The sequence below is a fragment of the Prionailurus viverrinus genome, chromosome E2 (genome assembly GCF_022837055.1).
Source record: "Prionailurus viverrinus isolate Anna chromosome E2, UM_Priviv_1.0, whole genome shotgun sequence".
Lineage (NCBI taxonomy): Eukaryota > Metazoa > Chordata > Mammalia > Carnivora > Felidae > Prionailurus > Prionailurus viverrinus.
Window position 1 is genome coordinate 54528233 of NC_062575.1, and position 25835 is coordinate 54554067.

At 51.7% G+C, this 25835-nt stretch overlaps 1 protein-coding gene across 4 annotated transcripts; it reads right to left on the reverse strand.

The window, feature by feature from the left end:
* Positions 1 to 10738: 10738 nt before the first annotated feature.
* On the reverse strand, positions 10739 to 24637 carry TSKS (testis specific serine kinase substrate). 4 transcript variants are annotated; one of them, XM_047837275.1, is made up of 11 exons: positions 24453 to 24637; positions 23869 to 24094; positions 15901 to 15996; positions 15614 to 15697; positions 15238 to 15321; positions 14395 to 14681; positions 13703 to 13897; positions 13095 to 13268; positions 12258 to 12393; positions 11053 to 11177; positions 10739 to 10919 (listed from the first exon to the last, which is right to left on the reverse strand). In XM_047837275.1, exons 1-11 carry the CDS (start codon positions 24620 to 24622, stop codon positions 10763 to 10765), a joined length of 1734 nt encoding a protein of 577 aa, XP_047693231.1. In that variant the 5' UTR covers positions 24623 to 24637; the 3' UTR covers positions 10739 to 10762. The 4 variants fall into 4 exon arrangements, with proteins under 4 accessions (XP_047693231.1, XP_047693232.1, XP_047693230.1 ...); XM_047837276.1 differs by having other exon boundaries at positions 11053 to 11220; XM_047837274.1 differs by having other exon boundaries at positions 15238 to 15348.
* Between the last annotated feature and the right edge of the window lie 1198 nt (positions 24638 to 25835).

A 25835-nucleotide genomic window follows, 5' to 3' on the forward strand; every position in this document is an offset into this window, starting at 1 on the left:
ACTACATGGAAGGACCAAGGTTTCTCTTGATCATAAAAGGAGCTGTCTTTTGCTTTAATACATTAATACAGCTCTAAGTGCATGTATTTTGCTTAGCCTAAAATTGGAAAGGATATATGTGAATATACCAACCTGGTATACGCATTTATGAGGATAATTTGGACCACAGATTAACATTCTAATTTGAGCGTTTGAACTAGATGATGATTTATTTTATTTCCAGAATAGTCCAGGGAAAGACTTGGGAAAACTAGAAGTTGCTTACAGTAGGAAAATAGTAAGGCCACGTGCCCAACTGATATACTTAAATTGTGTTGGTAATATAAAGAACAAAATTTGGATGGTTTCTCTTTGCCAAAATCAGAGAGAGAACTTTTTTTTTAAATTTTTTTTAACGTTTATTTATTTTTGAGACAGAGAGAGACAGAGCATGGACGGGGGAGGGTCAGAGAGAGAGGGAGACACAGAATCGGAAACAGGCTCCAGGCTCTGAGCCGTCAGCCCAGAGCCCGACGCGGGGCTCGAACTCACGGACTGCGAGATCGTGACCTGAGCTGAAGTCGGACGCTTCACCGACTGAGCCACACAGGTGCCCCAGAGAGAGAACTTTTTGATGACACCTGTGCTTATAAATGCTGGAGTACTTGGTGATATGCGAAGTATCTTTGTGACATCTTTAACTGCAGGACATAGCAAATGAGAGCCAGGACCTACATTTTTAATCTAATTTTGATGTGTGTTATATTATTGATCTATTCGGTTTTATGATTTTTTTTTCAGTTTTATGAATTTTTAGACCCTATCTTTGCAAAAATAAGATACCCTATGGATATTTAAATAGTTACAATTTAGGGGCGCCTGGGTGGCTCCCTCAGTTAAGCATCATACTTCAGCTGAGGTCATGATCTCGCCGTTCCCGAGTTTGAGCCCCGCGTCAGGCTGTGTTGACAGCTCAAAGCCTGGGGCCTGCTTCGGATTCTCTGTCTCCCCCTCTCCCTCTGCCCCTCCCCAACTTGCACTCTGACTCTCTCAAAAATAAACATCTAAAAAAATAAATGGTTATAATTTAGTATCAAAAAAAATGAAGTAAATAAAGTCTTTGCTTCTCTCATCCATGTCTTCAGAAGACCTTTAGAATAATTGGGTCAAATCCTTTGAAAAATAATCTCATTGGAATTTTGATTGACTTTGCTTTAAACATCCATGACATAATTTGGAAAGAACATGAGCAAAACATTCAGACTAGCTATCCAGGAACACAATTAGTCCTTCATGCACTCATGTACTCCTTTAAAAGCATATTTGGGCCTTAGGGATACGGAAATGGATTACTCATGGTCACTGGTCCTTGGCAAGCGATATTGCTAAGTTTGCCAGTTACCAAGCTATTATCTCTTGGCTTCAACGCCATTCCCAGTTCCGGGCTTTGCGAATCTGGGATCGCAACTCTGCAAACCACACTTCCGCTTTGCCCACGAGCTGTGTTGGGCTCTGCCAACAGGGGGCACCAAAGAGACTGTGGAGACCTGGAGGAAGCCGAAGGGACCTGGCTCCTTCCGGTTTGCCCTCTGCTCCTTTCCTGTCAGTTTCTTGTTCCCATCAGCATCGGCATTACCCAGCGCCGCTGAGGCAGTTCCTTCCTGGAGGAGCTGCTGAGCAGAGCTTGCAGGTTTTCCAAATCTTGGACACCCTCGGAGATGTCGGCACCGTTTCGCCACTATGCTTCCGGAAAAGGTCTCGGTCCCTAGTGGTCCTCTGAACTCGGACATGCGTGCACCAGAAGAGCAGAGCCCCCTCCTCATTATCTGAGCCTCATTGCCAGTGGACCCCTCATCCAAGCCTTCAGTTTCAATATTTTTTTTTTTGAGAGAGAGAGAGAGAGAGCACAGGTGTATGAGTGGGAGGCGGGGAGCAGAGAGAGAGGGAGAGAGGGAGAGAAAGATCCCAAGCAGGCTCTGCGTCGTTAGCGTGGAGCCCGACGTGGGGCTCGATTCCATGAACCTGGAGATCATGACCTGAGCGGACATAGGTGCTTAACCAAGCGAGCCACCCAGGCGCCCTTCAGTTTCAATAATTCTAAACTTTCTCCTTTGTCTTTCCTGTTCCAGGGGCAGTAAATAGCTGCTCTCCATAGACACTATTGCCATGATACCCTAGGGTTCTCTTTTTGCCTTTCAGTTACCTAGTTACCAATCCTTTGTACCTAAATAACATTTATTTATATGGAATCATCTCTGTTACAATCACTGATGTGATTTCTGTCTCCTGAGTATACCTTAACTGATACCAGTATTAGCAACAGGAAGCAGATTTTTTTAGTTTTTTCTTTTTATTTCTTTTTTTTATTTTTATTTTTTAACATTTATTTTAGAGAGAGAGAGACAGAGTGTGAGCAGGGGAGGGGCAGTGAGAGAGGGAGACACAGAATCCGAAGCAGGCTCCAGGCTCCGAGCTGTCAGCACAGAGCCTGACGTGGGGCTCGAACGCATGGACCATGAGATCATGATCCCAGCTGAAGTCGGACGCTTAACCGACTGAGCCACCCAGGCGCCCCTTTCTTTGTTTTTGAGAAAGATAGAGACCAAGCGGGGGAGGGGCAGAGAGACAAGGAGGGAGAATCCCAAGCAGGCTGCATGCTGTTAGTGCAAAGCCCGATGCGGGGCTCTAATGAACTAACGAACCTGTGAGATCAGGACCTGAGCCGAAATCAAGAGTCAGACACTTAACCGACTGAGCCACCTGGGTGTCCCAGGAAACAGATTCTCAAAGGTAGGGTTTGAAGGATGCTTTCAGTGTTTCTTAGGGGTTTAAAACAGTGATGAGCTCCTTGCCAATGAGAAATGAGATGCCAGTGGTCCATTGTGTGCAGTGACATCATGGTTAATCATATATAAATATATGATTATGTAAAATATATATATAATGTCTATTTATTTTTGAAAGAGAGAGTATCAGCAGTGGAGGGGGGAGAGAGAGGAAGACACAGAATCCGAAGCAGGCTCCAGGCTCCGAGCTGTCAGCATAGAGCCCGATGCGGGGCTTGAACTCACGAACCGTGATCATGACCTGAGCCGAAGTTGGACACTTAACTGGCGAGGCACCCAGGCGCCCCGTGGTTAATCATATGTTGTCACTGATGAGGTTGACTGATGGGGTTCCAACTGGAGTGAGTGACTTGGGAGGTCAAATGGCTGCCATAGCTGATCATTATTGTACAAATAATGGCCACACGAACGTAGGTATTCGTGGCTTCTTCTGAGTGAGCCGACATGCTTACTGAGAGAACATTACAAGCTCGGGTCTTTAAACTCTCAGCTCCAGTCGCACTCAGAGAACCAGAGCGCTTCTACGGAAGCCCTAATAAAGTTTTATATTTCTTGTAAACACAGGGCTAACACCGCTGGAAATCCAACGCAAACTGTAGTTGTGTGGGCTTCAGAATGACCTAGTCCGTTGAACTTAAAGCCTCACCGAGTCTCTAATATAAAGCTTCGGGCATTGAATGGGAAGGTGGGGTGGGATCCTGAGACTTACAGTGGGGACATCTAACTGGATGCAGATAAATCCGAGAATCTTGAACTCTCTGTGTCCTACTTTTCCACATAGGCTACCAACTCATTTCTTCACTCTCCTTTGCAGCAAAAGTCATCGAAAGAGTGACTTAGGGCACCTGGGGGGCGCAGTTGGATGAGCGTCCCGCTCTTGATCTCAGGTCAGGTCCTGATCTCAGGGTTGTGAATTCAAGGTCCATGTTGGGCTCTGCTCTGGACGTTAAGCCTACCGTAAGAAAAAAAAAATCATGGGATCATGGTCATGGGATCAAGTCCCACGTCAGACTCTGCTGACAGCTCAGAGCCTGGAACCTATTCTGATTCTGTGTCTCCCTTTCTTTCCACCCCTCCCCTGCTCATGCTCTGTCTCTCTCTGTCTCAAAAATAAATAAACATTAAAAAAATTTCATTAAAAAAAGATTCTTTTTCTTCCTTTGCCCACCTCCCTGCCTTGTGCTCCCTCTCTCCCTAACATAAAAAATAAAAATAAAAAAAGAGAGTGATCTATACCTATCTTCTCTAAATCTTTGCCTCCCATCCTCTCTTTTAAAATTTTTTTTTCAACATTTATTTATTTTTGGGACAGAGAGAGACAGAGCATGAACGGGGGAGGGGTAGAGAGAGAGGGAGACACAGAATCTGAAACAGGCTCCAGGCTCCGAGCCATCAGCCCAGAGCCTGACGCGGGGCTCGAACTCCCGGACCGCGAGATCGTGACCTGAGCTGAAGTCGGACGCTTAACTGACTGCGCCACCCAGGCGCCCCTCCCATCCTCTCTTAAACATGGATTTCCCTGGGGCACCTGGCAGGCTCAGTGGAGCTTGCAAATCTTGATCTCAAGGTTGTGACTTTGAGTCCTACCTGGGGTATAGAGGTTACATAAAAATAACTTTAAAAATCTTCATTAAAAAGAAAAAAAAAACACCACATTTCCTCGGAGCACCTAACTGTCTCAGTTGGTAGAGCATGAGGCTCTTGATCTCGGGATTATGAGTTCAAGCCCCATGTTGAGTGTAGAGATTACTTAAAGATAAAATCTTCTTAAATTAAAATCATGGGGCGCCTGGGTGGCTCAGTCAGTTAAGTGTCCAACTCTTGTTTTCAGCTCAGGTCATGATCTCATGATCTCATGGTTCAGGAGTTCGAGACCCACGTAGGACTTTGTGCTGACAGCATGAAGCCTGCTTGGGATTCTCTCTCTCCCTCTCTCTCTCTCCCCTTCCCCCATTCAGTCTCTCTCTCTCTCTCTCAAAAATAAATAAACTTAAAATAAAAAAAAAAACATTAAAATCTTTTCTTAAAAAAATTTTAAATGTTTTTATTTTATTTTTGAGAGAGAGAGAGAGAGCACAGCAGGAGAGGGGCACAGAGAGAGGGAGACACAGAATCCGAAGCAGGCTCCAGGCTCCGAGCCATCCGCACAGAGCCCAACGCGGGGCTCGAACCCACAAACTGTGAGATCACGACCTGAGCCGAAGTCGGCCGCTTAACCGACTGAGCCACCCAGGCGCCCCAAAATTAAAATCTTGGAAACGAAATAAAAACACAAGTTCCAGTCCCCCACTATCTGCAGAGTTGCTTCCCGTCACTTTACTTAACGGCAGACCCACACTGGTACCCTCCTGACACGAATCAAAAGAAATCCAAAGAGGGTTTCACTTTTATGAAATGCTCACTGCTCCTATGGTTTATGCCATTTCTGCTCATGACAGGTTTCACACGAACACTCCCGCTTTCAGATAGCGAGGGGAAGCTGTACACCTTTCCAGGCTTTTCCCCCCCGTTGCGTCAGTGAAACTACTTTGGCTGCTCAACCCTGTGCGTGGTGTCTCAGTGCTCATCTCAGCGGCCCTGCAGGAGTATTTGATTGCTCCTTATTGACAAACTTTCTTCACTGCCTCCAAGGGCAACACCTTTGGGGCTTCTTCCTGTTTCCCTGGTTACTCCTTTCCAGGCTTTACTGAGAGCTCTTGCACTTATCCCATGCTTCTGAATTTTGGAGTGCTCCGGGGTTGAGGTTTTGGTTGTCTTTTTTATTTATTTTGTTTAATGTATGTTGAGTTTTTCAGTAGTTTTATTTTAAAAATGTTATTGTTTATTTCTGAGAGAGAGAGAGACAGGGTGTGAGTGGGGGAGGGGCAGAGAGAGAAGGAGACACAGAATTGGAAGCAGGCCCCAGGCTCTGAGCTGTTGGCACAGAGCCTGATGCGGGGCTCGAACTCAGGAACCGTGAGATCATGACCTGAGCTGAAGTCGGATGCTTTAAAAAAAATTTTTTTAACGTTTATTTATTTTTGAGACAGAGACAGAGCATGAAGGGGGGAGGGGCAGAGAGAGAGGGAGACACAGAATCTGAAGCAGGCTCTAGGCTCTGAGCCGTCAGCCCAGAGCCTGACACGGGGCTCGAACTCACGGACCGCAAGATCGTGACCTGAGCTGAAGTCGGACGCTTAACCGACTGCGCCACCCAGGCGCCCCTGAAGTCGGATGCTTTAACCAATTGAGCCACCCAAGTGCCCCATAATTTTATTTATTTGATGCTTTTTAAAATTTATTTTGGAGAGGGGCGCCTGGGTGGGTCAGTCGGTTAAGCATCCGACTTCAGCTCAGGTCACGATCTCGCGGTCCGTGAGTTCGAGCCCTGCATCTGGCTCTGGGCTGATGGCTCAGAGCCTGGAGCCTGCTTCTGATTCTGTGTCTCCCTCTCTCTCTGCCCCTCCCCCGTTCATGCTCTGTCTCTCTCTCTGTGTCTCAAAAATAAATAAAACGTTAAAAAAAATAAAAAATAAATAAAATTTGGAGAGAGGGTGAGCGGGGGAGGGGCAGCGAGAAAAGAGGACAGAGGATCCGAAGGGGACTCTGCACGACAGCAGTGAACCTGATGCTGGGCTTGAACTCACAGACCGTGAGATCTTCAGCTACTACCTCTGTGTCCATGGTTTCCAGGTTTCTGTAACCAGACCCTATGTCTCTCCTTAACTCAAGTCTCAACTGCCCCACTCGGTATCTCCTTCTGGATGTCTAATAAGCATTTTATTTATTTATTTATTTATTTATTTAAAAAAAAATTCAATGTTTATTTATTTTTGAGACAGAGAGAGACAGAGCATGAGCGGGGGAGGGTCAGAGAGAGGGAGACACAGAATCCAAAACAGGCTCCAGGCTCTGAGCTGTCAGCACAGAGCCTGACATGGGACTCGAACTCACGGACCATGAGATCATGACCTGAGCCGAAGTCGGATGCTCAACCGACTGAGCCACCCAGGCGCCCCTCTAATAAGCATTTTAAACAACATTCATGCTCCAGTTCTGAGCTTGTTTGACACCTGATGTGTTTCTTCACCGTTTTCGTCATCTGTCCTGTAGCACAGAGGGTGACCCTGTAGGCTCTGTTCCCCAGCCCTCTGTGCCAAGCAGCTTTCCGCTGGCTTCAACCAATGGGAGGCCCAGGCAGGAGATAGACTGACGTGATAGACACAGGACATTTCCTGTACTCCCTCTCTGCTTCTCTGGAGGCGGCCAAAGCTCAGACTAGACAGACCTGCTTCCACCAGGTGACCTCAGTCCCTGGACATCACCACCTCCTCTGTTTGTCCTTCCAGCCTAGGGGTGGTTGTGGCCTCGTGCTGATGCTCATCTGTGGTTTCATCCTCTTTTGGCCCCTTACGTCCTCATCACCCGTGCAACCAACCCCTACATCAAATGTTCAAAGTAGTTGCTATGTTCTTGGGGTCAAGAGTGGCTTCAGGAAACAGAGCCCCAAACAGGGATTCTGGGATCGGGTTGCTCACCTGTTTGAGCTTTCATGAAATGATATCTTTGCAGGTAGAAAAGCGGATTACAGTTATCCCGGAACACATGGTCTCTAGGAGGAATGTAGAAGGGGCTTGGGGGCAGACAAATATGTTTCAATAGGAACAGTTCTTTCACTCAGTAACTGTGTATCCTTGTGTAAATAGCTCATCCCCTGCGGCCTTCTGTCTTCCTTTGTATCTTAGTCAGTTCTGGTGGAGATAACAAAATACCATAGATCAGGGGCGCCTGGGTGGCTCAGTCGGTTAAGCGTCCGACTTCAGCTCAGGTCACGATCTCGCAGTCCGTGAGTTCGAGCCCCGCGTCGGGCTCTGGGCTGATGGCTCGGAGCCTGGAGCCTGTTTCCGATTCTGTGTCTCCCTCTCTCTCTGCCCCTCCCCCGTTCATGCTCTGTCTCTCTCTGTCCCACAAATAAATAAACGTTAAAAAAAATTAAAAACAAAATACCATAGATCAGACAGCTTCGACAACAGACATCTATATCGCGAAGTTCTGGAATCTGGGAAGTCCAAGATCAAAGCCGAAGATTTGGTGTCTGCTTCCTCGTTTGCAAATGGTTGCCTTCTTTCTGTGTCCTCACGTGGTGAGAGGGGAGAGAAAGAGAGAGAGAGAGAAGGAAAGGGAAGATGGGGGAGGGGAGGGAAAGGAAGGGAGGGGATTGGGTCTCCTCTTAAAGGGCACTAATCCTGGGGTGCTGGCTGGCTCAGCTGGCAGAGCCTGCAACTTTTGATCTCACGATCAAGTCCCACGTTGGGTGTAGAGATTGCTTAAGAGTAGAAGATGGCGGCTCAGTCAGTGAAGTGCCTGACTCTTGATTTCGGCTCAGGTCCTGATCTCACGATCCGTGAGATCGAGCCCCACATTGGGCTCAGTGCTGACATCACGGAGCCTGCATGGGATTCTCTCTCTCTCCCCCTCTTTCCCTGCCTCTTCCCCACTCGTGCTGTCTCTATCCCTCTCAAAATAAATAAAACTTAAAAAAAAGTACAATCATAAATACATAAATAAGTAAATAAGTAAGTAAGTAAGTAAGTAAATAAACGAATCCCATCATGGGGTTCATACTTATGGCCTCATCTCGACCTCCTAGTGGCCCCCACTCCAAATGTGATCACATTGGGCATTAGGACTTCCACCTATGGATTCTGGTGGAAATAAACATATAGTCTATAGCACTCTGTAAAATGAGAATAATTATTCATTCTCTGAAGGGTTATTTATGTATTTACCGATTTATGTTTTTATTTTGAGAGAGAGCGCACACACATGATCAGGGAAGGAGAGACAGAGAGAATCCCAAGCAGGCTCCACACTGAGCTCAACCGACTGAGCCACCCAGGCACCCCTCTCTGAGCGTTTTTAGATCCCCCAGTTCCCATCATGTTGTGGGTACAACATTTTATTTTGAGAGAGAGAGAGACAGTATGAGCAGGGGAGGGGCAGAGAGAGGGAGAGAGAGAATCCTAAGCCAACGTAGGTCTCGAACTCATGAACTGTGAGATCATGACCTGAACCAAAATCAAGAGTTGGACGCTCAACCAACTGGGCCACCCAGGCGCCCCAAAAGAAGCCACTTTTAAAAATCTCACATCTACTAGCTTTTATCTATAAATCAATTGGGGAGAAGTAAATAGTATCTTAAAATTTTCGTCTTCATTTTTTAACCTTTTATCACTGGCATGCAGAAATAAATGTATTTTCTTATGTTCCCCTTTTGTTTAAGCTTCCTCGTTAAACACACTGATTTTAAGATTTTTTTTCTTATTTTTTAAAGATTGTTTTAAATGATTTTTTAAAGTTTATTCATTTATTATTTCAGAGAGAGACAGAGTGAGGGTGAGCATGAGCAGGGGAGGGGCAGAGAGAAGGAGACACAGAATCCGGAGCAGGCTCCAGGCTCCGAGCTGTCAGCACAGAGCCCGATGCGGGGCTCGAACTCTCGAAGGGTGAAATCGTGACCTGAGCCAAAGTTGGAGGCTCAACCGACTGAGCCAGCCAGACTCGCCAAGATTTTTTCAGTAATCTCTAGACCCAACGTGGGGCTCAAACTCATCACTCTGAGATCAAGTCACATGCTCCTCTGACTGATCCAACCAGGCACCCCTGAACTGACCTTAACTCTGCCCTTTTTTTTGTCTTTCTTTCTTTCTTTCTTTCTTTCTTTCTTTCTTTTTTAAGTAGGCTCCACGCCCAGTGTGGTGCTTGAACTCATGACCCTTAGGTCAAGGATGCTCAGGGCGCCTGGGTGGCTTAATCGGTTGAGTGTGACTTCGGCTCAGATCATGATGTCGCCATTCACGAGTTTGAGCCCACGCCCCGCATCGGGCTCTGTGCTGACAGATCAGAGCCTGCATCCCGCTTTTAGATTCTTTATATCCCTCTCACTTTGCCCCAACCCTACTTGTGCCCTGTCTGTCTCAAAAAAATATATATATATATATATAAAAAGAGTGGATGCTCTACCAACCATGCCAGCCATGCATCCCAAAACTAATTTTTAATAATTTATAGATAGATTCCTTTGGGTTCTCTGTGATTCTCTATGTGTGCAATTATATAGCATCTAGAAATAATGATAGTTTCCTTTATTCTCTATCTTTGTACTTCTTTCCTTATGTTATTGCAATGGTGTTAGAAGAATAGAAGTTGAATGTTGGGTGTGCAGAAAGGGTAGTGATTGGGAGGGGACATGACGGGGGCTTCAGTGGGTGCTAGTCAGGTTCAGCTTATCTTGGTTGTGATTGGAAACACAGGTCCATTTTATGATAATTTGTCATACACTTTTAATTTGCGAACTTTCCTGTTTATATTATCCTTCCATTAAAGGTTTAAAAATGGGATTACTATGCTGGTTTAAAATATGTCCACAAATTGACAAGGTCTCCAGAATACATCTACAGGAGTGCCTGGCGGGTTCCGTCAGGGGAGCGTGTGACTCTTGATCTCAGGGTTGTGAGTTTGAGCCCCATGTTGGGTGTAGAAATTACTTTAAAAAAAAAAATGAAATCTTTTTTAAAAACTTTAATGTTTATAATTTATTACTGAGAGAGAGAGAGAAACAGGGAGAGACAGAGAGAGAGAGAGAGAGAGAGAGAGAGCGCAAGCAGGGGAGGGTAAGAGAGGGAGACACAGAATCTGAAGTAGGCTCCAGGCTCTGAGCTGTCAGCACAGAGCCCTATGTGGGGCTCGAACTCATGAACTGCAAGATCAAAGTTGCACACTTTCTACCCCCTATTTCCTTTCCAAAGAACTGTGCCATCATCAACAACTCTCTGGAAACCCCACTGGCTGAGGATCGAGTCACGGGGAGAGAGGCTCGTGCGCGGTGTGTGTGGGATTTACCAGCCCTCCTAGGGTGCCAAAAAGGAGAGAGATTTCATGCCAGCATGAGAGGCCATTTATTGTTCAGGGGCTGGGCCCCCACGTTTTGGGGGAGCTCCCCCACCGCTTCCTCCCCCCATCGTCCCTGTGGACCCCTCAAGTGGCAGGTTGCTGAGTTGATCGTGGAGGGAGCACATCTTCAGGTGTACATAGTCCAGAGTGGCCACCTTCTCCCTGTAATAACAGAGAGTGGGGGGCTGGTGCTGATGAGGCCAGATGCCAGGGGGCTAGAGTGGAAGAAGAGGGTGACTCAGGCCCTTTCCCCAAGACCTCACCCTCCTCCCACGCCCTCAGCCTCCTTCCTCACTCCGGCTTCATCTTGTCGGTCAGCAGCAGGTTCTTGGCCCGCAAGGCTTCGTCTTGGGCCAGTCGAAGGGTGGAGCTTAGGGCCTCTGCCCTGATGTGTTTGGCCAAGGCCTGGCGCTCCAGCTCCTGGGGAGAGGAGTGTAGGCGCGGCTGGGCTTGCCGGACTGGGCTGGGGGTGGAGGGGGAGCTGGATCGCGGCGGGCAAGGGTCATGGGGCCCACGGGGTCCACGTTCCTCCCCCAGGGTTTCCCATCATGCCTTGGACCTGAGACTGACCCCAGCATCCCACAGTGGGCTTTCCATATCCCATCATGTGCTGAACCTGTGGCTGTCCCACTGTCTGTCCCCTAACGTACTGGCCTTCTGTGTCCCAGCAAGCACGCAACCAGCATCTAACATGTTGTCCCCTAATGCCCATGAACCATCGTGCATTTGATATGTGTCCAGGTCCCAGGATCCCACCATTGGTGAACTACATCCCCTAATTCGTTAAGACCCCGCATCTCTCTTAGACCAGCATCTCAGTTAAAATAATAATCCTCAGTCCTCTGGTTCCCTACATTCCACAACGTCCCAGGCCCCGTGTCCTCTCATGTATTAGTCCTATAGTCCTGCCACATCAGTGTCGTCTCACCCACTGCAACTTGTGTCCCATCGTACATTAGGCCAGTATCCCATAATACATTAGGTATCTGTGTTTCAGGATGTACACAGGCCTCAAGTTCCATCAGCTAATAGGCTGGGGCCGGTGGTGCAATACCTCGTGAAGAGCTGTAGTTCCATTTCCCATAATGCACTAGCTTACTGTGACTTGTATTCACTGGGTCCCCTGTCTGACCTCAATGATCCCATATTGCGTCCCTTAAGGTCTACAGAAAATCAGGCTTGTATTCCATGAAGCTGTAGACGAGCGGTCTGTCTCCTGTGTCCCGCCGTGCATCAGATCCAATGTGTCATCCACTGCCTTGGGCCCAAGTCCATCACCCTGGGTCCCATAATGACTGACCAGTGACTTACCACCCACCAGACTGCTTGCCTCTCCTCCCCACCCCGATGCATCAGATCCACGTGTTCCCCCAGCACCTGCCACGAATGGTGTTTAGTGCTTCCCATCCTGCCACACATCAACAGTATCCTTGTGTCCGGGGCTCCCCTCCCGCCCCCCTGACCGAAAAGTGGGGCATGATGGCCTGTGGTCCCTGGTACCAGAATCTTCTTGTGTAGCCGCTGGCAGCTGGGGCAGGCGGGAGCCAGGCCCCTCTGCTTCACCTCGTCCACTAGGGGGGTCAGTGCTCGCTCCAGTAGCTGCTGCAGGGACTCGGTGGACAGCTGCTGCCCCTGGCTGAGGGAGGGGCAGTCACTGGGTGTAAGGAGCCTCATACCAACTCCATTCCCAGATGCCCCATAGCCACCTGCCCGGCCCCCACGCAGATGGGCTTCCACTATGCACCCACGCACCCTTCCCGCCGTGCACTGGGGCCAACCTACAGTGCATCAGGTATCTTTTGATTTCCACAGTGTGGGTAATTCCCACAGTGCCCTGGGGGGTGCCCACTCCCAAAGGGTAGCAGACAGCCCTTAGTTCATGAAAAAAACCCCACATTTCCCATCATACACTAGTTAAACTTGAACCCGAATTGAGAGTCCCCCACTTCCTATTGCGGACCAAGCCTGGTATCCCTCCGTTCTCCAATGCATCAAGGTCTCAACCTTTCTCACGATGCAGAGAAACCTGGCCTCCCACCAAGTACTATATCCCAACCTTCCCACAATGCACTGGAAATCCAGGATGCTCAAAATGTATCATATCTTGTGTTCCACAAGACACTGACTTCATCTTGTGGGAAGGGGAGAAATCTGGCTCCCATAACGCACAAGGACTTCTAGCCTGTCCTAAAACGCATGGGGATACTCTCCCACCGTGAACTCCTCCCTATCCACTCCACCCCCTGCCAGAGTCTTGGCCAGTGCCCAGCTCCTTCGATGGTCTGTCCTCAACGTGACCCAGAATGCACCACGCCCCGCCAGGCCCCATCCCCTTACCTGGCACAGCGGGCACAGGAGCCTTGGGGCGGCCGATCCAGGGTCATGGAGAGGTCAGACCCTCTTCGAGAGCTCCGAAATTGCCGCCCTAGCTCCTCCAGAATAGGTTTCATTGGGCCCAGCCCCTCTAGTTCGCTCCTCAGTGAAGCCACAGACACTGCAGATCGCTCCACCCTGAGGTGAGGGTAACCAGTGCTGCGAGGTAGCCTCTCCAACGGTTAAGTCCCCTTCGCACTTCACCCATTAGCGCAGCCCCTCCGTTTGCATCTAGTCTCCGATACTCCGGCCCTGCCCCGCCCCTCTGCGCTCTGATTGGCCTTTCCTTTGTGTTTTAAGTTCTGAAATGCCCCTCTCTGTTCTCCAATTGGCTTTCCCTGTTTTTACTTGGCTCCTCCCCTTATCCTTTTAAGGCATGGAACACAACGCTTCTCTAATTGGCTCCGCCCCTCAATCCTTATTATCTATAGCAAGCCACCCCCCTCTTTCTAATTAGAGCTTCCACGTGCCAGGCTAGGGGCTCGACCTCTAGGCCCCAGCTGATGGGTCCATCCCTGACCTTCAAGGCCCCGCCCCCTGTTCCCTGGCCGCGCGCTCGCCTTGGTTCTTACAAGGTGCACAGCTCATCCGCCCGGCCCCGCAGCTCCTGTAGGCCCCGCGCGGTCTGCGCCTGCTCACGCTGCGCCCGCTCCCACTGGCCCAGGAAGCCGTCGAGCCTGCCGCCCAGGCCCCCGAGCAGCCGCAGGGCCTCCTGTACCGCCCCCTCCTCCTGATGCCACCGGGCAGTCAGCGAGGACACCTCCCTCCTGGAGAGGCAGAGGTAAGGAACGGGTCAGGGCTGAGGTTAGGACAGGTCTCCAACGCCCCCTCCCTGCCCATGGACCCACCCAGCTCCCAAATTCTCCTGTCCTGCCCATTTCTTGCAATCCTCTCACGTCCCTGTCCCCTTGTCGGGGGTCCTGGCCCTTCCCTTGTACTGCCACCACCCCCCCCCCCAGCCCCATGCCATAGCTCCTCCAGACGCTGCGACCCTGAAGTTGGAGCCCCCGAGGACCTGTCCCCTACCCAAACCCGCCCACCCTAGTTTCACCAGACGCGGACCTCCCTTCCGCCAACCCTATACTCAAAACTCAGCTCTTTGAAGTCCGGCCTTTCCAGCTCACCATCCCCAACACCCTCCCTCCTGGGCTCCTGGAGCTCCATCGCATAGGCCCTTGTCCCGCTCTGATCTTCGAGGCTCCACCCTCGGGCCCGCCCATGTCAGGTCCTCGAGGTTTCACACCCTCGCACCCTTCCCACTTGCCTCAGCTCCTCAAGGCCGGCAGAGACCTTCTGCAACTCCTGCTCGCTCACGACGGGGCCCTCCCCCGCCCGCGGCCGCATTCCCCAACCGCCTGAGGCCATGCTGCGCGGTCGCGGAGGTTCGTTGGGGCTCCCCGGAGGGCCAGAGGAGCCAGGGGGCTGGGCGGGGGGGCCCAGGCCCTGCAGAGAGAGGCCAGCCTCCAGCTTCTGCTCCAGCTCCTGCAGCTCGGCCTCCTGCCTCCGCGGTGTCTCGTTCTGCAGCTGCTGCTGGAGATAACGCAGCTTCTCCTGGGCGGGGAAGGAAGGCGGGGTGACACCGTCCAGCCGCTTGCTTCCCACGACCACCTCCACCCGCCAATCTGCCCAATGACTCCCCGAGATTGGAAAGTAAATGGGTGCGGAAGAGAAGAGTGGGAAGCCCCGTTTCGAGTCTAGATGGACTCTCCATTGCTGTTGCTGGGGAGGACTGGCCCGTCTGAAATCCCACTCGCTTTAACCTCCGAATGCTTGCCTCCACGTCCCCATCCAGCCCTCCACCCCCACTCTGGTTCTCCGTGGGGCCAAATTCCAGCCCCTCCTGTTAGAACAAGTGAAGCTTTTCCAACATGGTGCTGGGAAATGAGTGAGAAATGGGGGCCGGACAGGCATTCCTGCTCAGAGTCGGACACGAGTCCCTCTCCAAGACCTGAACGCGAGTACGCATGGAGGAGCTTGAACGTGAACGTTGAAGGGGCGGTGGCGGTGGTGATGGGGGGCGGGGGTGGCTGGGCAGGAAGCCCCACCTGAAGTCTGCTTCAAGTACCTCTTGCGTCTGACCGTCTTCCCCAACCCCCTCCCCCCTCACCTCCAGCAGGGCGGAGTTCTGCTTCAGGACGTTGGTTTTTATTTCAGCGTCTTCCACCGACTGGGTCACCTTCAGGCAGTTCTCCTGGGTCAGAACACCAGGGCAGGGGCCCTGCCTTCCCATTCCAGTTCCCGCCTCCCAACTCTTACCCTCGCTAGTTCCATGGAGGCTCCCACCCCTCCTCTGAAACACACCTGCTTCCTCCAGTCTGCCTGGTTCCCTGGGCTTCAGGGATGGCTTCCTCCGTAGACCCCCCTCCAAGGGCTAATTTTCTCCACCCATCTCCTGTCCGTGACTCTATTCCCCCTCACGTTTCCACCTTCTTCCTACTTCCGCTCCCTTCTCCCCACCCTTCTCTTGCTCGGCTGTGGCTCACCTTGAGTTGACAGCAGTAGCCTTCTAGTTCCTCCGCCTCTTGCCGCCTTCTCTCTAGATTCTCGCTCAGCACAGAACACTCACTCTGGGGCCCGGAAGGGAAGAGAGGTTAGCCAGGGCCACGAGGATACCCCATGGGGAGGAGAGGCTGGGTCTGGGAAGGACCCTTTCCCTTCCCAGCCTCAACCTTCCCAAGCAGGGCTGTGGGTGCACTGAGTTGGAGGAGAGCTCTAGGAGAGGAACTTGGCCGTGGAGGAAGAGGAGGTATTGGGGGGGGGGTCCCCACACCTGCAGCGTCTGCACGTGCTGGTTAACCCTGGTGGTCTTTTCCTTCAAGCTGGTGATGGAGTCTTTGGCACGGACCAATCCACTGTTGACCCCACTCTGGGGAAGAATGGGAGAAGGCAGGTCAGTGGATGTGTGGGAGTGAACCCCAACCCCCCCAAAAAAGGTCTAGAACAGAGAGGAGGCAGGGTTTGCACCTCAATTTTGCCATGCAATGGCTGTGTGACCTTGGGCCGGGGCTGTACCTCTTTGATTCTTGGTACTCCTGTTCCATGAAACCAGAGGGTGGGCTCATTTTCTGCTTGGTGAATGGGAAGGAAAAGAAGTGGGATCCGGAAGGGAGTTGGGGGGGGGGGGGTCAGGGGAGAACTCAGATCCATGGGAGATGGATGGTCTCAATTGAACCTTGAGAGAAATGCCCTTGGGGTCCACAGACATAAATAAGATGAACTATTAAAACACATGCTGTATTTTTCTCTCCAGGCACTGGAAAAAAATTTTAAGATAACCCACTTTCCAGATATAAGTGCTCACTAAGCACCATGCCACACACACACACACACACACACACACACACACACACACATTTCCTTTTCAGTCCTCTAAGCCACACCTTTTGAGGCTTTTTGGCCCAATCGGCAAGTGAGGAAAATGAGGCTTAGAGATACAATCCCCCCTTGAATTCCCAGGTACACAGCGCGTGAGATGGCCTTGTCAGATTTTAAACCCAGAGCCTTTGTTTTAAACCATGACACCACATAGCCTCTGATCATCGCCACCTTATATCACCAGAAAATACTTTAGGACTCATGCGAAGCAAACTGTGGCCCAAGAGGGATGCAGGTGGCAGGATCCACTGTCTACTCTTCCACATTTTTAGATGACTTAGCCCGGCACACGACTGTCCAGGCAAAGACTACATTTCCCAGGCTCCCTTGCAGGTAGGTGTGGCCACACGACAAAGTTTCAGCCAATGGGATGTGAGTAGCAATAAGGTAGGCATTTTCCAAGTCATGCCTTTCTTAAAGGAAAAGAGGGAAAACATCCCCCTTTCTCTCTTCTTGCTGGCTGGAGTTCAAAGTTGGTGGCTAAAGCCAGAGCAAACATCTTGACCACCAGTTGCAGGACACAACAAGATAGAGAAGGCTGAGTCCTCAGTACTGTGGAGCCGCTGTACTCAAATTCCAACCACTGACCATGATGTACATGTGAGAGAGAACATCTTCCATCGTGTTTAGCCTGTGCTATTTTGTGTCTTTTTGTTACTGGCAGCCACACTTGCGACTCTATAGCTGAACCTCCAGAACACGGAACCTGTAACGCACTTCATTTGAAGAGTAAGCCTGCTACGCTTGTTGAGATTATTATGTGAGAGAGAAATAAAGTATCTTGCCTAAGCCAGTTACTTTGGTGTCCTTCACAGTTGCCGAACTAGTACGCAAAGAGAAAAGGGAGAACAAGTTTCCTCTATCTTAAGAAAAGGACAACATCACGTTCCTTGCATGATTGCTCTGGAGAAGAGGTGTGATGAGAAATATCGTATTGGGGCACCTGGGTGACTCAGTCGGTTGTGTCTGACTCTTGATTTCCGCTTAGGTCATGGCCCCAGGGGTGTGATTTCAGCAAAGGTCATGGCCCCAGGAGCCTTCATCAGGCTCCACATTCAGCATGGAACCTGCCTAAGATTCTCTCTCTCTCTCTCTCTCTCTCTCTCTCTCTCTCCCTTTGCCCCTCTCCCCTGATCTCTCTCTCTCTCTCTCTCTCTCTCTCTCTCAAAATAAAAAAATAAAAGAAAAAAGAAATATTGTATTAAGGCAACATAAGCAAAATGATGGATCCCCAAAATTCCACCCCTCCATAAAAACAATGAAAAAAACTGCCCAAACCTGTAAGACTCAAGTCCTTGAGAAGGTGTAACCATTATAAATATATATGCACCAAACAGAGCTTTAAAATGCATGAAAGAAGGGACGCCTGGGTGACTCAGTCGGTTAAGCGTCCGACTTCGGCTCAGGTCAGGATCTCATGGTTCATGAGTTTGAGCCCTGCGTCGGGTTCTGTGCTTGACAGCTCAGAGCCCGGAGTCTGCCTCAGATTCTGTGTCTCCCTCTCTCTCTCTGCCCCTCCTCCGTTTGTACCCTGTCTCTCTCTCTCTCCCTCTCTCTCAATAAAACATTAAAAAGAGTTTAAAATGTGTGAAACAAAACCTGACAGAATTGAAGGGTGAAATCGACAATTCAACAACAATGGTTGGGGACTTCAGCTTCAGTATCACACTTTGAGTAACGGACAGCACAACCGGAGAGAAAATCAACAAGGAGACAGAAGACCGGAAAACCACTACAAACCAGCCAGACCTAGCAGACGTCTGACAGACAGCCCTCCACCCGGCAAGAGCAGAATACACATTCTTCTCAAGTGCCCATGAGACATCCTACCTCGGGTCCAGGATGGACCCTGTATTGAGTCAGAACACAAGTCTCAATAAATGCAAAAGAACCGAATCATGCAAAGTATGCTTTCTGACCTCAGTGACCTCAGGAGAATGGAGAGTAGAAGTCGTTATCGGACGGGCACTTGGCTGGTGCAGTCAGTCGAGTGTGTGACTCTGGATCTCGGGGTTTTGAGTTTGAGCCCCGCGTGGGGTGTAGAGGTTACTTTAAAGTCTGAAGAAGATGAAGAAGACAGAGACAGAGGAGCAAGAGGAGGGAGGAAGAGGAGGAGGAGGAGGAGGGAGGGAGGGTATGAAGAACTAGGACATCTGCATAGACCCATAAGAAGTAAAGCGATTGTGGCTCAGTCGGTTAAGCATCCAGCTTCCCGCTCAGGTCATGAACTCCCAGTTCAGGAGTTCGAGCCCCGCATTGGGCTCTGTCGCTGACAGCTCAGACCCTGGAGCCCGCTTCGGCTCTCTGCCCCTCCCCCACTTCTCTCTCTTTCCCTCCCCCCACTTGTGCTCGGTCTCTCAAAAATAAATAAATGTCAGGAAAAAAAAATTTTTGTAAATACAGTAAAACCTTGGTTTGCGAGCATAATCCGCGCAGGGAGACCTGCTTGTAATCCAAAGCGCCCGTACAGCCGAGTGAATTTCAAGAACCATTGGCTCAGTTGTGATCACGTGCCATTCGATGGCACGCACTACTTGTATTGCAAGACAGCACGTTTATCAAGTATGAATGTATTAGAAACGTCTGCTCGTCTTGTGGATCACACCCAGAACCAGCTACTCGCCATCCAAGGCTTTACTGTATGCCCCTAAGTTCTTTGACACTTCTCTAAATGAGGAGACTTACCTGCCTCACTTGAATGTCAGCTGGACTTAGTGACCCTCGTCGCTAGTAGAATAAGGCAGAAGTGATGGTGTGTGATTTGAGAGACTAGTTCACAAAGGAACCTTGGCTTCCTGCTTGCCCTCGCTTGCTCTGGGGAGTCACTGCCATGTCACAAGCAGCCCCTTGTGGGGAGGCCCATGGGACAAGGAAATGAACCTCCAACTAAGAGCCTTATGAATGTGGAGGTGCAAACTCCAGTCCTGGTCAGTCCTTCGGATGGCTGCCGCCCCTACTGAAATCTTGACTCCAACCTTATGAGAAACCCTGAGCCAGAACCACCCAGCTAAGCCACTCCAGGCTGGTTGTTCTAAGTTTGGGGATAATTTGTTTCACAGCAGTAGCTAACCAATACACAAAGTGATTTTTAAAAATTACTTATTTTGGGGGGCGCCTGGGGGGGCTCAATTGGTTAAATGTCCGACTTTGGCGCCTGGGTGGCTCAGTTGGTTAAACATCCGACTTTGTGGTGGTTCACGAGTTCGAGCCCTGCGTCGGGCTCTGTGCCGACAGCTCAGAGCCTGGGGCCTGCTTCGGATTCTGAGCCTCTCTCTCTCTCTCTGCCCCTCCCCACTCATACCCTCTCTCTGTCTCTCAAAAATAAATAAAACATTAAACACATTTTTTTAATTGTTTGTTTTTTAGAGAGAGCGAGCAGGGGAGGGGCAGGGGGGGGGGGGCAGAGGATCTGAAGCGGGCTCTATGCTGACAGCGGAGAGCCCGATGCAGGGCTTGAACTCACAAACTGTGAGATCATGACCTGAGCCGAGGTTGGATGCTTAACCAAGTGAGCCACCCGGGCGCCCCTGATTATTTTTTTAATTTTTATTTATTTTGAGAGAGAGAGAGAGAGCGCGTGCTAGCTGGGGAGGGACAGAGAGAGAGCACAAGAGAGAATCCCAAGCTGGCTGTGCACTGTCAGCACAGAGCCTGATGCGGGGCTCAATCTCACCAGCCGCCATATCACAACCTGAGCCGAAATCAAGAGTTGGACGCTTAACGGACTGAACCACTCAGGTGCCCCCAAAGTGATTATTTTTAAACTGAAGACCCAGAAGGTCTTGGGTTTCCTGTAGCTGTTCTGGAAAATAAAGGAAAGTAGGTCCTGGGGTCTACTCCGTTCTCCCACTTAATAGTTGTACGACCTCAGGGAGGGGACTCTTACCCTGTCACATGGAGGTGAGGTTAATAGCTACCTTCCCAGGGCTGGTGGGAGGGGCACAGGCTGGCCTGTGGCCAATACTTCTTTGAGAAGGGGCCATTTGGGTCCCTGGGGGTGAGTCTTAGCTTCACTGAGAGCAGATCTGGGGGTGGTGAAGACAGGGCCTGTCGCCCTTGGCTGAGAAGCGAATGGCCTGATGGTGAGGGGAGAGCCAGAGATGGGGACAAATCCCTCCTTGGCCACCCATAGGCTGCACCTTGGCCATCAACCCCCCCCCACTCTGAGCCTGCTTTGCCTTCCTTTGCCATAAAACAGGAATGATGCTACCTTGCTCAGATGGCAGTGAGGAAGGGTGGCCAAGATGGTAAGGTCAGTAAGGCAAGCTCAATGACTAGCGTCACCATTGTTGAAAATAATGACAACAGGGCGGGAAGTTCCGGGAAGGGGCTTAGCACCAAGACCTCACGTAACCCCCAGGAGTTCTGCCCTGTCCATCTTTGCGTTGCTCCTCCGACCTTCTCAGAAAGCAATACCACCATCTCTGTCCCTTTCCTGGCCTCGTAATGGTGTCGTCGCTTAAGACAGGAGCCCAAAGCTTCTGCTTCGTGTTCTCCTGCTGTTCTCTGTCGGGTCTGGGACTTGTCATCTCAGCCGGGGGCCCCAGGCACCCAGTTCTCTTCCTTCCTCTCTCTGGGTCTCTGTCTCCCTCTCTCCTGGTCCCTGCTCTCCCCCTGCCCCAAATATCTGTCCCCCAGTCTCTGTGGCCTCTGTCGCCCACCTCTGGATCTCTGTACCCCCCACCCCACCAAGTTTCCCTCCCCCCACTCTGGTCTCTGTCCCCTTCTCTCTGGGTTTCCGCCACCTCCCCTCTGCCTGTCTCCAGCTTTCTCTCCTGTCGTAGCTCGGGTGCTGAATGCCAGGATGGGCTCTTGCTGTCCCCGCCCTACCGCTCCCGCCTGTGCCCCTGGATGTTGGCTGTCTTTACTGTTTCCATCTCGGAGAAGGAACCTCAAACTCCTGGGAGGCTGATGCATCCGCGCAGCCCCACCGCAGCCCATGGCTGCTTCGGGCCTTGCTCTCAGCAGGGCTCTTTCCCGGCTGTCACAATCCCCCCGGGGACGGGATGTGACTCAGAAACACTTCTGGTGGGAGGCAGGCCTCTGGAGATGCTCCGAGAGGGAGGACACTGCTCTGGCTGGGGGAGATGTCTCCGGGGCCACCCGTCCCACCAGGACTCTCTCTGCCCTGTTCCCTTCTTTCCATCTGACCCTTCCATCCCGGGCCCTCGCCCAGCCTCCTGTCTGGCCTCCCTGCCTCCAGCCTCCGCCTTCCAGACATCCCCACACCAGGTGCAGAGGAGTCGTCCAGGGCAAGAAGGGACCTTTGCATTCACACCACCTAATCCTGGCCCTGTCTCTTACAGGCTCTCCTACTTTGCTCAGGTCATTCCACCTCTCTGTTCCTCAGTTACTTGTGTTTCCATCTTTAAAAGAATTTTTTTTTTTATTTTGTTTAATGTTTTCTTTATTCTTGAGAGAAAGAGAGACAGAGCATGAGCGAGGGAGGGGCACAGCGAGAGAGGGACACAGAATCCGAAGCGGGCTCCAGGCTCCGAGCCGTCAGCACAGAGCCCGACGCGGGGCTCGAACCCGCGAACCGCAAGATCGTGACCTGGGCCGAAGTCGGACGCTCAACCGACCGAGCCCCCCGGGCGCCCCTCATCTTTAAACCAGTAATTATACCAGTTCCCTGACAGAACTTCTAAGAGAAGAAAACGAGATTCCCCACCACGGGGATGTGACCCAGTGCCTGGCACATAGTAGATTCCCATAGCACATGGGAATGGATTCAGAACTCCTGAGCTGCTCCTCTCCCCTACCCAGGAACCTTCAATGGCTCCCCATTGCCCTCAGGAGCACGCCCACAGTTCTCAGCCTGCGTGGCCTCTGCCCTCTCCACTCCAGCCTCGTCCCTCTCGCCCCCCCCACACTCCAGCCCCAGAGACCTAACCCCCTCTCCCTGTCCTTTTCCACCTGCTGTTCCAGTTAGCTAGAACACCATTCTCTGTCTTCTGCTTGGGGGACACCTTCCTTATCTTCAAGATCCAGCTTCGGTGTTGCCTTTTCTGGAAAGCCTCCCTTGACCATGGCCGACGGGGCCAAGGCCACCCTCTTCAGGGCTCCCACAGTGACCTCTACTGTCCCCGTCAATGCAGGGTGCGCCCCCCCCCATCAACTCCTGAGACCGTCTCCACTACTTATAAGCTGCGTGACCTATTTGACCTTTCTGAGGCCTCAATATCTTCCTCCGTGAAATGGGGGTAAGTGACAACCAGCAACACTGATTCGGAGCCCGCAGCCGTGCTAAACGTTTTACAGAACGGGCTCCACTTCTTTGTCACGACCACCTCGTGAAGCGGGCGTGGCTGCATCCAGAACGCTGTCTGGTTGTCCATTTGCTGCTCCTACACCAGCGCCTGGCACATCATAGGCGTTCAAGACCTATGTGTTGAAAGAGCAAACTCATGCATTTCCAGTTTTACAGATGAGGAAACTGAGGCTCTCAGAACATAGAAGGCGCTTAGGAAATGCTAGTGAGTCTTGTGAGCAACATTATGACCATGGTTGTCATTCGTGTAATTCTCAGAGTCCGTATCAAGCCCAGTTCAGGGCCTGGCCCGGAGGAAGCCTGGCCGGGGTGGAGGGTGGCAGGGAAGTTAAAGGATCAAACCGTAGGAGCGACTCGGTGGGCTCCGTTGGTTGAGGGTCCGACTCCTGACTTTGGCTCAGGTCATGATCTCATGGTCCGTGAGTTCAAGCCCCGCATCAGGCTCCATGCTGACAATGCAGAGCCTGCTTGGGATTGTCTCCCTCCCTTTCTCTGCCCTCCTCCTACTCTCCCTCTCTCAAAAGAAATAAATAAACATTTTTAAAAAGAAAAAGAAAAGATCAAACTGTAGCACTCTATGCTCTAGTCAGGAATTCTCTAAATCCCCCCTAGATCTCGCTCACCTCTCGGTTTTGCCCCAGATTTAGGTGATCCCCTCCGAGAACTCCTACTCAACCATCAAAGCCCGGTTGCAACAGCCGCCTCCTCCAGGAAGCATTCTCTGATATTCCCAGCCTGGTTTGAAAGTTATCACCGCAGTCTGTCTCTGCCAGCCCCACCAGACTGGGGGTTCCCCGAGTTGAGAAACCTGGCCTAACTCCTGCCTGGGACTCCAGCCTCACCCAGAACATTTGGAAGCGAGTGAACGAACTAAGGAGACCAATTCCCTAGGCAACAGGCATCATTCACCCAGGATGGGACTGATTCAGGGCTGGCTTCGTGGTTAGGGGAGGAGGCGGCGGTTCCTCTGGGCCTGGAGGATGACCAGAACTTTCTTCCTCCAAGTCAAGAAGAGCCCCCCGCCCCCCCCCCCTCAGTATTTGTCTACCACCAGGGCGAAGACCCTAGCCTTCCCCAGCCAGGGCCCCTCACCAGTATTTCCGAGATGTCTGGGTCATCCGAAGCCCAGGGTAGAGTGGGGGAGGCAGGGGGCACCGGCAGTGCAAGCGGGCCACTGTCCTCTGTGGTTGAGTCTGTCCCTGAGGAGTCAGTGGGCTCCGTCGCGGCCAGGTTGAGCAGTGACACATTGGTGCAGGCGGAGGACCTCTTGAGGTTCAGGCACCAGTGCATTGGCTTGTGGGACATCCGAGGCTCCACCCTGTGCAGGAGAAACAGGCAGGGGGCTCGAGATACAGCCCCAGTGGGTCCGGTGCCTCCTGCCTCCCTGTCTCCACACCGCCTGCCCTCTCTGACTGCAACCTTATCGTCCACTTTCTTCGTCCTCCTCCCTCTCTGCTGCCTGCTTTCTCCTCCCTCCTTCCACCCTCCCTCGCTCCATCCCCACGACCCTCTTCCTCTCTACCTCCCTCTGCTGCTCACCACCGTCTGGCCTGGCCCTCGGTTGCCCCCTCCTCGTCTCCCCCTCCCCTTCCTCCAGCACCCACGGTGGCACTCATGCTCTGTTGGAGGCAGTGCTGGGTGCTAGGACCGTCCCCGACAGGGTGCGACGAACCCACCCGTGGAACGACACGGCCTTCTTTTTCTTCGTGATCCCCTTGGCCGGGGTGTTCACCCCCTCAGGGGCCTCGGGGACCAGCTCGGAGTGGCTCTCCACCCCTGCTGGGGGGTCCCCGGCCTCATGGATCTCTTTGGATTGCCAGATTGTCTTGACCACCACGCTCGCCATGGCGTGTGGGGGGGCCCCTGCCCCCGGGGACTCCTTCCTCTGAGACTCTCCACCTACTCTGACCGCTGACCCTCAAAGTCCCTGTCCTCCCAGGCCTGCCTCATAAAGGACCCAACCACTGGGTCCCAGTAAGGGGGGGGGGGGTGCATAGGGGTAGGAGAAGGCACTGGCCAGTGTGTTCCCCCAGGGGGTCTCCCTGAACACTTCTGGTTCTACCAGATATGTTCCTTCCATTAGAACCACAATGCATTTCTCCATTCTAGTCCAGAACTTACAATGGATGGGCCCACCGGCCCTCGGGAGAGGTTCAGCTTCCCTTCCCCTGAGACTGTGGGTTCATCCGGCCCCTGCCCGCCACCCTCCCCCCACCCCCCATGCACACTTGATTCTTTACGTAATACCCTGGATTCGTGGGGTACTCTGGGGTCTGGGTCCCGCTCCTTGTGTCCCGCTGCTGGGGGATCCAAGATTCGGGGGGGGTGGGGGCTGCGCCGGGGCAGGCAGGGAACAGACAAAGAAACAAGAATTTGGTTGGGGGACGCTGGGGGTAGAGGTGGAGCGTAGGAACGGGTCTGGAGGGTCGGAATGGCCAAGGGGAGGCCAGTGTGGCTGAAGCCTTTATGCTGGGGAAGGACACAGCTGATAATTGTTGAAAGAAGTGCCCTGGTGTGTGGGGGGTGGACTGTGGGTGGCCAGGATGGAAGCGGGGACAGTCATAAGGTACGTCACTGCAAGTTTCCAGGTAAGGGATGATGACGGTGACGGTAACCTGCATGGCGACCGACGGAGGTGGCTGACTTCAGATGTGTTCCGCCCTGGGCGTGAGGGGGAGGGACGGGGTTCTGGCAAGAGTGCCCAAGGGATTGATGGAGGGCCCCTTTGCCCAAATGGGAAGACTGAGGATGAGTCCAGTTTTTCTGGAGAAAATCAAGAGTTGGTTTGCAGAGGCCAAAGTCTTAGGGGCTATTGCTGGTTCAATCCATGAGATACTTGGGCTACTCCTGGGGTTTCTTCTTAATGAATAGGTCTGCCCGAAGCTCATTAGACCCCCAAATGTGGACTTGTTCAAAGTCTGGTCTTAAAACCTAACAGTGGATTAGTTCTTGAGCCCCGGAGCCCCATAATTGTCTTGTTCAAACCAGCCCTATAATTCTTCCCTTCCCTTCCCTACCCTTCCCTTCCCTCTCCTCTCCTCCCCTCCCTTTCCCCTCCC